The 11,930-nt window shown below is 31.2% G+C and overlaps 1 protein-coding gene across 3 annotated transcripts in view; it reads right to left on the bottom strand.

The window, feature by feature from the left end:
• LOC145334088 (cdc42-interacting protein 4-like) overlaps positions 1–11,930 on the bottom strand; it is a 111,131-nt gene that overhangs the window by 2,992 nt on the left and 96,209 nt on the right. For all 3 annotated transcript variants that reach the window (XM_080179369.1, XM_080179371.1, XM_080179370.1), the window contains 2 exons: positions 2,468–2,517; positions 239–347 (listed from right to left, as the gene is read on the bottom strand). In XM_080179369.1, the coding sequence (XP_080035495.1) occupies positions 239–347; positions 2,468–2,517 (159 nt within the window). The remainder of the gene's footprint in view (positions 1–238; positions 348–2,467; positions 2,518–11,930) is intronic.

Here is an 11,930-nt window from a genome sequence, read left to right as displayed (position 1 = left end):
CTAGTCTCCAAAATTTCATGATAGTGTTTTTTCAATTATTGGCTTAACAACTTTGAGGACCTCAGTGAATTATGATTGGTTGGATCATTAAGTTGAATGTCAAAACGTTACAACCATTAATTGAAATCTGCGGAAGGGATAGTTTTATGTATCATCATTTCATTGGAATGTACATTAATTTATCGGTCATTGTCTTATCCCTTTAGATCCCTGGTTGTTACCATAAGAAAATACTTACCATAAAGTCATAAAGCGCGCGTGCCACGCCAAAATTTTCTGGTGGTGGCGGGAAAGAACTTCCATCGCTGTTGCTGCTCCCACCATCTGAGTGAATGTCGTCGTCCCATCTAAATTATTATTATTGATTAATAAATTATTGAATGTCGTCGTTTTTTTAATTTAAGCGTAAATGCCGCGAAATCTTTTTTGTTGTCACTTATTAATGTTACTGATTGATTGAATGAAGACGACAGAAATTTTATAAAGCCTCAACTCAGATACAATAATTCATTAATGGATGTAAGGTATACGTGGATATTATGTCAGGGGAAAATTTGTCGTCAATTTAAGTTGCTACAATGGTCCTCATTTATTGTTTGTCAGTTCATTTATCCAGTAGGAAGGGAGAGGATTGGGTAAAGGAAAGTATGGAGGGTATCGTTATTTTAGCCAACTGCAAGCATTACTTTATCAGAGTACATGAAAATCTGGTGCAACATCCAATTAATAATGTATCGATTTCAGACACAAAAAAAATCTAAATGATTTTCTTGCAAACAAAAATTATTTAATACTTATATTTGCGATTACTTTTATTTAATGAAATCTTCCAATTTTTAACATTTACAAAACAGCCTGCTGTATTGCATCAAGATCCATGACAGATCTATATAGGAAATAAATGTCTATAAATGAGCTCAAGTTTTCCAAAGGTCAGATGTTAAAAACTCATACTGGTTCAATAATCAATAATAAACTCTCAATGACCAGAATGATAAGACCCATTATTTTACTCTATGAAGAATAAATTAATTTTTTTATTTCATGTTGCTATTCAAATTATATTGAAGTATTAAATTTCTATTCATAAAATAGAAAATTTAAGTTTATAATAAAGTAAATCAAGGAAAACTAAGTTTTAATGTAATATGATACTAGCGACGCGCCCGAATGTGTTCAGATATTAAACTAAAATTTAGCATTTAGCTAAATAGTTTAACCCTTTCAGGACAAAAATTTTAAACAAAAAACATTAGGATCCTAAAATATTTTAAAGAAAGACAGACAAAATTATAAATACGGTTTTGAATAAAAATAATGAAATTAGAATAAATACGGAAGAAAAGGAAAGTGAGAGAGAGGGACATTAAATCTTTAAAAAATGATGAATAAACGAAACTGTAAAAGTCGTAGTAATCTTTATGGGTAACTTGATTTGTAGTACGGTTTGGAGAGAGAGAGAGATTGAGGGATAGGTCAATGGAAGAAATAAGATTAATAGTCGGGGATAGGTCAATGGAAGAAAAAAAGTTAAAAGTCGGGGATAGGTCAATGGATGAAAAAAAGTTAATATTCGGGGATATGTCAATGGAAGAAAAAAAGTTAGTAGTCAGGGATAGGTCAATGGAAGAAAAATTATTAATAGTCGGGGATAGGTCAATGGAAGAAAAAAGTTTAATAGTTGGGGATAGGTCAATAGAAGAAAAAAAAGGTTAATATTCAGGGATAGCTCAATGGAAGAAAAAAAGGTTAATAGTCGGGGATAGGTCAATGGAAGAAAAAAGGTTAATAGTCGGGGATTGGTCAATGGAAGAAAAAAGGTTAATAGTCGGGGATTGTTTAATGGAAGAAAAAAGGTTATTAGTCGGGGATAGCTCAATGGAAGAAAAAAAGGTTAATAGTCGGGGATAGGTCAATGGAAGAAAAAAAGGTTAATAGTTGGGGATAGGTCAATGGAAGAAAAAAAGGTTAATAGTCGGGGATAGGTCAATGGAAGAAAAAAAGGTTAAAAGTCGGGGATAGGTCAATGGAAGAATAGGTTTAATATTCAGAAGTGAGATAACGTAGAATATAGATTTTTAGGTGGTGCCTGCACCACCGATTCACTAGTATTTTATATTTAGTCCCTCCCAACTAAATCAAATTTAATTTTTGATGCTATTAGCAGATTCAGAGACCCAATTCAAAATCGGGAAATGGTCCCCACCCCGTGAGTAGAGTTATATATAGCTCGTGCTCCTATATTCTTATACTTTAATGATAGAAGCTGATAAAAAGCAAAATAAATGATTTTGAAACAGCTAAAAATGAGCAGTCTGTTATTAATTTATCAAACATGTCTTATAGTCAGGGGAATCTACACTGAAAAATTAAACCTTTAATTTGCATAACCTTTTAGTGGTCTAGGACGGACGTATGGACCGACCTTAGTTATGGAGTAGTTTGCGCTAATAAAATAAATTTATACCTGGAACCAACGGGAGCGGCGCCTCTCTTACCACCCAAACTGTCGGTGTCCTAAAACAGAAAAAAAAATAGATAAGTAAACAGTAGAAAAGCAAGGGAGGTAAGGTATCGTATATTACACCTGTCCCCAAAGTTTAAAAACCATTCTTTTTCATTCATTGGCTTAAGATCTTTGGTTTATAAATTAAGGGATAGACAAATATTTAAAATAAATAAATAGATAAATTAAAAGCCACATTGATAGATAGATATCTGTATATATTCATAGGGCTTTAAATAAAGATATATCAACCAGGTATTTTAAGAGATAAATTAATCATATATCACTAAATTATGATAAACAAAATTACCCCTTCAGTAGATTAAAATCATTACTGTAACTGTTTTGAGGCTGCTAATCTGTACAAAACACTCAAGATTTAGGATTATAATATGTTGGGTACCGCTATAATTTACAGTCCAATGTCCCCTCCCTCCCTGATATGAACGCTCACATTATTCAACCATCACACATGATATCCTATTTCCCCCGTTATACTCAGGGAGGGAGGGGAAAAAGTCCCCAAAGTTTTATAATAACGTTTACTTTGGGGACTATTATTGAATTGATAGTTTGGTTAATTAAGTTGAGTGTCCAAAAATTTTAACCACTAGTTGTAATCTACAGAAGAGATAATTTTGTGTATCATTTTTGGAGATGTCCATAAATGTATTGGCCATTGTCTTATCCCTTTAGATTCCTGGTTGTACCATCGGCTACGCAAAAATGAATAATTATGCAAACATCGCTTAATTATCTCTAATGATAATACAGAAAATTAACCTTACTGTAGATTTGGACACTCAACTTAATAAATTAATGATATATTCAATAAAAGTCCCCAGTTGTTAGGCCAACGAATAAGAAAATGTTATATTAAAACTTTGGGGACTAGTGCAATAAACAGCCTAATGCCCCCTCCCTCCCTGAAAGGATACACAACATTTTTTTCTCGAACAACATCTCGCTTATGACAATGGATATATTATTGCTTGGATCTTACACCAGAGATTATTATGTACTCTATTAAAGTAAAACTTGCAGCTGGCAACTTCTTTACCCAACCCATTCCCTCCTACTAGATGAAAGAACTGACCAATAAGTGATATCTATGTTAGCAACCTAAATTGACGACAATTTTTTCCCCCATAATATCCATGTATATTTTATATCAATTCTTGAGATGTGAGCAATTTTGCAACTTACAGGAAAGCGTCAGCGACATAGGGATAAGGCAATGAAATATAAATTTATCTAAACAATCTCGGCTGATTGGCAATGAAAATGAATAAAATATCACTGCTTTTACTGTACAATGCACTACTGTTCTTTCTTCATCAATAATAATTATTTTTTATCCATAACGTAGCGCAGCAATAACAATGTAGATATTTTCTATAAATCCCTTGGTATTTCAAGTATATTGAAATGAATGGAAATTTTCTCTAATGTTTTGCAATGAACGTGTTATTTGTAACTTATAATTTTATATTTTTACCTTGTTTTTATCTAAAATTCATCTTTTTATCAATTTTAATCTTATTATATTTTCAGATTTTTAAATTTTATTTAAAATTTTTTCAACCAAGAGAGGCCGGCGGCGGCGGGTTTCGGCCCAAAGAACTGAAACGATGGTACCGAATCCAAATAAGTAAGTAGTTTTTATTAATTATAATAATGTATTAAAACGTAGAAAGAAAAGTAAGTTTTTATTTAAATTGAGGATTTTTTATTTTTCTCATATTTTGAAATCTGTTTTTGAAGTTTTAAATTCGTACTTAATATTTGCACATAAAATTTTATTGATTAACATGTTTAGGTATGTAATCTGACTGTTTACAGTCAGAATTTATTTTTAAATTTTAATGGTTAATATGAAATTTTACTCTTTATAGTAGAATTCATTATTAGTTTTATTTTTATTTAAAACTATTTAGTGTATGACTTGTTTTATTTTAAGGTTGGTCCAAACTGCTGATAAATTTGGTTCATATTATCCAACAATTACACCTGAACTGTTGAAACAAGGCATAAATTCTATTTTATCTGTTTGTGCCGTAAGTGATGGAAAGTCCTTGTCTGGAAAGTTTAGAGTTGCTCTGGGTTCAAAGACACCTCTAAGAATACCGTTGGATCTTGAACTTGTTTTAGGGTGTAACCCAATACCTGAGGTTCAGTTTTTTAATCCGGTGCAAGCTAATAATCTATTGTTCATGAACAACAGATGGCACACAGAATGGTATTCGTTTCAAGACCTGCTGGCTGCTGGACTTCTTGCTTGTGATAAAGCAAAAACATCCAAAGAATCTTACGCAAAGTTGGTGGATAGGTGTAAATTGAGTCTTATTAAAGAAGAATACCAATGTGCATTTAGAATAGAGGTGGGTTGTCCTTCCGATGGAGATGTGTTGGACTTGAATATCAGATGGCTTCCTTGTTCAGCCCACTATTTGAAGAATCATTCTAGATTAAACAGCGGTGATGTAGCTACAATCAATGGTGGAAGTGTAAATGTTTACTGTCCATTATTTCCAGAATCATTGAGAGATATTATGCATCATTTCCCAGTTCCGCCAACTTTATTTATTGATTCAGATATTACATTAGATGATTATTCTACAGCTGTATTGGATGGATTTCCTGCCATCTTAAGTTTCATTCAAGGTCACGTTGATTTGACTATTGAGAATGCTAGAGAATACATTAAATCTCCAACAGCACACTCTGGCAATGTTAAGAGGTTTAAACCGAAGAGAAAGAATCCACCAACATCAACATCTGAGTTAGCAGCTCAATCTCATTCTACAGGTACATTCACATTGTCAAAATTTGGGACAAAGAAAAATATATGGCAATATATCGCCTGCGTTCCCTATGCACAGAGGAAAAAGATTTCACTGTCTAAATCTGGGTCAACTTGGGATAGTTACATGACTGCATGGCGTACTTTTACTAATTTTTGTATTATAAAACGAAGAAAACCTTACATTCCTGCTGAGCCTGATATCTTAATTGATTATGTATGTTTTTTGGATGAGGATAGAGGTTTACAATATCCAACAGTTAGGTCTTATTTGTCTGCTTTGAAGAAACTTCATCATTTGAATAATGTTTCTGACAAATCTTTTGATTGTCCGAGGTTGAGTGATGTGTTGAAGGGTATATACAATGAGTCAACTTTGATGAAGTCTGTTTCTACTAAGAAATATAGAGCGGTCATGACGTGGACAGTTATGAAGATTCTGGGCATGAAGATTTGGGGATCAGCTGGTATGACCGATTTCAATAAACAAGTTTTTTGGACCATTAGTTTGTTCTGTTTTTTTGGGGCGTTTAGAGGGGGAGAGATGATGTCCTTGGATGCAAATTCATTTGATCCTTTTAGATGTATCACCTGGGCGAAGATCAAGAGACTGAATCAGAATCAACTCTTAATTGATCTTGTAGTTCCAAAATCTTCTGAAGTCCTGAAGGTACTGTAGTTGATATTTTTCGATACCCTGGTGATAAATCAATGTGTCCTATAGAAAACATTGATTTTTTGATCAAGATGGTGTTGAAACTTAGAGGTCTGGATTTGAACAAGCCTGTGTTTCAATTTGATAATGGCAGCATGATGACACCAAAGTTTATGAATGAAAAGTTAAATGAATATTTAAAGCCATTATTTCCAAATGTACAATTTTCTTCACATAGTTTTCGTGCTGGAATACCTAGTCATATGGCTGCAAACCCTGAGTTATTCTCTGTTGAAGATTCCATGATTGGTGGTAGATGGACTTCAAATACTGTTAAGAGATATCAAAGACTTCATGGTGTCGCTCAAAGAAACATATTTTCCAAGTTTAATAATTTTTTGCAGGTGCAAATTTAATTTCTATTTTTATTAAAAGGAATGTAAAAGGTTTTCTTCGCTTTATATATTAATAATATATTGAATTTTATCATTTAAATGTTATTATCTAGACTCTTTATTAGTTTAGAAATTTTATAAGATATATCTAAATTTTTTATTATTTAGAATATTAACTGAAAATAATATTTGTTTAATTTAGAATTTAAAAACAAATATATCTAGACTCTTTATTAGGTTAGAATATTGATTTGCTTTTATGTTGAATAATTTTAGAATGAGGAATTACTTTAAAAATATCTAAATTTTTTATTGATTTAGAATTTTGACATACATATATATATCTAAACTCTTTATAGTTTAGAATATTGACTTGTAATTTAAAAGATAACTCTTAATGTAGGTATATTTATAAGATATCTAATAGGTTTTATATTACTTTTTATAGTAGTGTAAAGTTTTTAAAAAAAGTTTCTTTTTTTATTAAGTAACTTTTAATTTTAGAATTACCACCCAGCTACAGCCTAGTCAATCCAGATCAATTATCTACAGATCAATTTAATAATCTTGTAAATACAGCAGAATTAGAAATAAGTGATCAATTGGGTCATCAAATTACTGGAAACTCAGCTATTTCAAGTGTTCCATCAGTAATCTCGCTACATTTACAGAGCACTAATCCACCATTGCCAACTAAAAGTCAGGAATCTTGTCCACCTCCTCCATCAACACAAACAGTTACTGATAACTATTCTTTTGATGGGTTTTATCAAAGTAGTAATGGAGGTTTAAGTAACAGTAATGGAACAAGTCAATTGAGAAGACAAGGTCGTGTTTATCATACTCTAAATTCACAGGATAGATTAATAATAATGTTATTTTGTTCTGTAAAATTAAATTTTATGGTTTGATTAATGATTTCTATTTTCTTTTAAATATTTAAAAATGAGATAATTTTTATTTTAATTTCTTTAAATAAGTCATACATAAATTAAATAGGTATTAATCAAAAAGAAAGGAGTTTATATTTTATGTAACTAAGTATTTTATTTACATTTTCATAACATTATTATAAATTTTCGACTAGTCTACTGAAAAGGCTCCTGTTTATTTACCTTCCGGTCCAACCTATCAAAGTTATGCTTGTTCAAGCAGCAATCTTCAATCACAATCAAACAATAGTCATTTCTTAAATTTGCCGTCAAACTCTGTTATTCAAAATACTTCAAATTTTGTTAATAACAGAATGAACTATAAAAGATCTGATGTTCTTATGGATACAACAATGTCAGCATCAGAATTCCAAACCATTTTTCCTGATTTAGCTCCAGGTGAAGGTCCAATCCCTGAGTGCTATTTTTACTTAACAATAGGTGAATTAGCTATTGAAAACTGTAAGGCAAAGAGTAAAGTGATTAAGAAACCTTCTACACTAGAAACCAAGTTAAAGGATAATGCTATTAAAATACACACTGTCAAGTCATGGGATAATAATACTATGGATAATCTTAAAGATAAACTTCATCCATTGAGATATGATCGCTGTCCAACTATAAGCTCTGAAGAAATGTTTGTTAAAGCGGCTCATTTTTATGATGACAAAGAGTTACTTCCCATTAATACCTATGATCTATCTAGGCTGGATTTGACAAATAAGATATCAATGAAGGGTTTTGAAGAGCTTCATAAACCGGATTCCACAATTCTCTCTGTAAAAATGTTTTCCCCTGAAAATGTAAAGAAAACAAATGGTGGATTATCAAGTTTAAATGTGGTGCGAGATGAGAGTGGAAATCAAACTGTTTTAACTTCTCTTTACTTAGAAGACATTGAAAATATTAGAAATTTCAAGGCTGCATTTTTTGGTTTATATGTTGCGAAGGACAGAGTTGTTCCTTGGGACAAATCTCTCCAACCTCTGTGGAAATTTTTTCTAGTACATGATTGGTTAAAAGATATTCCTAACTCTTTTGGATACAATACAAATGAAGACCAAGGGAGTTTTTGTACTTCGTTCACTGATAGCGTATTGCAAACAAATGCAATCAGATTTTCTCAGAAACAACCGCATATGTCATTTTCAGAGTTAGATGCTCATTTCTGAAGTTTTTGTACTTTCAATCAAAAATGTTCTTTTGTTCAGCTGGTTCCCGTGGTTAATAAAAATGTTGATGGGAAAATGAAACAGGTCATCAAAGAAACTTGGACACCTTCAGAACCTGGTTCTTCCTACATTGCAGTAAGAACTATTTGTAGTGTGTTCAATTCTGACAAAACTGCAAAAACTCTTTTGATTCTAAGTCTAGAAAGTGCCACGACACAAATGGAGGGAATAAATACCTTCACATTTGTAATGTTAAAATGCCAAATGGTAGACCTTGCGGCCAGGGCCATAAAAACAGCAGTCATCCGAAAAATTTATTTTATTTATTGTTTGTTTATTTTAGCTTATAAATAAGAGTTTAAGTTTTTCTTTCATTATTAGCTATGGTAGTTTTCATTTGTTTATGTAATATCGAGCTTAAAATTAATACATTTATACAGATTTTATTTTTGTATTTTATGATATCTATTTTTGATAGATTTTGAAAACATGTTTATCTTTTTATAGATTAAGCATTTTATTATTCCATTTTAATCTGTTTTTATTTATTTAACTATTTTATAGTTAAAGAGTTTTATGTTTTATTGATTTTAATAGTCGTCTTTTACCCCAGTAATATATATACATATATATATATATTTATAAATCCATAGATTTATTTTATAATATTTATCATTATTTTGAAATTGTCAATAATAATTGTGTTTATTTTCAGAAAAAAATTTGGAATATTAATTTTATTGGGGGGCTGGTTTTAAAATGACAATGTGAATGTTTAAGGAAATGTTGAATTCAGTCATTTGGGTTTACCTGGAAATGCTGATTTTTGGGTTAAATTTCCTTCTAGACCGTTACCTGGCAGATATAGTCCAAATACTCCGATTTGTGCTAATTCTTATGAAAGTGAGTTTTTACAAATTAAAGAAAAATTGTCTTTACCTCAATGTGAATCAGTTTTACAAACTATTAATGATTTAAGATATGGCGTAAATTCACTAGTTGATTTTGACCGTATAGAGCCTCTTTTTGATTCAAATGCACAGAATATGGGTTTACAAAAAGTTGGTTGTCAATTCACTGATCAGTTGGTAACCATGATAAAAAAAGGTTATGTTTCTGGGCCTTTGATCAGCCACCAATAGTGAATCTTAGAATAAATAGTTTGTTTGTTGTTGAACAAACAGACAAATTTAGACCCATCTTAAATTTAAGTGCACCAGAAGGAAAAAGTTTCAATGATGCAATAGTAGACAATTTAATGACAAAAGTAGTGATGTCTAGTCCGTCTTTGGTGGCAAAAAAGTTGTATTCTATTGGAAAAGGGGCTTATTTGTCAAAAATTGATCACCAGAGTGCATATAAACTTGTTCCAACCCATTTTGATCATTTATTCTTGCAAGGTTTTTTTTGGTTAAATAAATATTTTTTTGAAACTTCACAAGTATTTGGTGCAAGATCAGCTGTACCAAATTATGACAGGTTACATAAAGGTTTTTCTGACATTGTTAAAGTTAAAAGTGAAACAATAGAATTGTATTTAGAACGTCAATTAGATGATCAGATTGTCATGACCAAAACATTAGCTGAGAATAAAAAGTTTGTTGAAGTTTATTTGGATTTAGCTGAAAAAATCAAGTTACCATTAGCTCCGTTAGACAAACCAGACAAAGCTTTTTTATACCAACAGGAAGGAGTGATTTTAGGTATTTATTTTAATACTATAAATATGTCATGGTCACTTCCTGAAGAGAAAAGAATCAAGTATAGTAATTATATATCAGATATTCTTACTGGTGGAAAAGTTTCACAAAATGAACTTCAGAAACTTTTGGGTATGATAAATTTTATTGTTCAAATGTGTCCAGTTTTAAAGTTTTTTAGAACTCCTGTAATAGATGATTTAAAAAATTCCTATGAAATGGAACCTCTGTTCTTGGACGCTGATACAATTGATCTTTTACATCAATGGTTGTATATTCTAGAGGAGTTGAAAGATGGTTTCCCTATATCTGATATGAATAAGTGCCCTCCAGCAAAATCCATTGTGTTTGTAACAGATGCCGCAGGTTGTGCTTCTCAAACAAGTAACCATGAATTAGGCATAGGCGCAGTTGGTTATGTTATGCCTCATAGTGAAATGTCTGATTTTTTCTACATTGGACAATGTATGTGGCCAGAGAAGTGTATTTTACAGTTATTCGATGAAGATGGAAAAAAGTTTGGAAACAAGACAACTTTTTTAGAAGCAGTTGGTGTCCTTATTTCAATTTATCATAACTACAAGATGATACATAATAAACATGTCGTATGTATGGTGGATAATGTTGCTGTTGTTTGGGCCTTTATCAATGGCAGATCTCGTCAGGATCCTTTTACCAGTCTCATAGTGTTAGTAATAAATCATATCGCTGGTTCAACACCCTTTAAATTATATGTGGAACATCTTCCAAGAGTGTCAACTTTGCCAGCTTTAATAGCGGATACATTATCAAGAACAGATCCTAAAGGCAAATATCTTATTGACAATATTGGCAAGCCTGTTAAAACTGATTGGCCACCTGCTTTGAAATCATGGTTACTAAATCCTGTTATAGATTGGGATCTACCATCAAAAATTTTAGCTGATTTTGGTGCTTCTCTTTGGGTTTGACTTCTTTTGGATATTTTTCTTACTGTTTTTGGTATTTTTATGTTTTAATGAACCAGTACTTAAGCAATAAATATTAGGTAAATTAGATAAGTAAGGGGTTTGTTAGTTAAATATATTTGTTAAGAAAAAGTAGTATCTTAAATTGTTTAAGTACTGGTTTCTATGAATCTTTTCTTTAAAATAAAATAAAATAAATTCCAAAAGAAGTTCAACAGATTTAGGTCGAGAGCTGTATTCCTTAATGAAATCAAGAGTTAGTAATTCATAAAATAAAGGTGAGAAAATTTCCTATAAATGACATTTTGATTTATAACTCTTTTAATTTTAGGTAAAAGAAAAACTTGGCCTTTCATCTGTATTAATGAGGGAGGGGGAAGGGGGTCTGTTATAATTTCAATATTGAAAAAATGCTTGTTTGAAATGAACACTCACATATATGATATGCATTAAAAAAATACGAGCACTATTTGATATGATGTTTTGTATATGTACAGATAGCTGTAAAAACTAAGCGCTTAAATCATAAATATATTAGAGTTACTCAATTCTCGAGAGACATATTATCTAACTCCGCCAATAGCAGAAGGGTAAAGGAACTATAACACTCGTCATTGGTTGTGGAAAATTGATATTTTCAACTTTCCATTTGTACTTGGATCAAGTCCGTCACATGAAGTAGTTCCTTCATATTGTTGTTTAATATTTATGTTTTATCTGTGCATTAATAATATCTATCTATCTATCTACCTACCAATCTATATATCTATCTGTCTATCTTTCTATATATGTATACCTGTTCAGAAGAATTGCTGGAATT

The sequence above is a fragment of the Acartia tonsa genome, chromosome 12 (assembly GCF_053477335.1).
Source record: "Acartia tonsa isolate MP-2025a chromosome 12, ASM5347733v1, whole genome shotgun sequence".
NCBI classification, from domain to species: Eukaryota; Metazoa; Arthropoda; class Copepoda; order Calanoida; family Acartiidae; genus Acartia; species Acartia tonsa.
The sequence above is the reverse complement of the archived record's forward strand: the minus strand, read 5'-3'. Positions and strand labels throughout refer to the sequence as shown.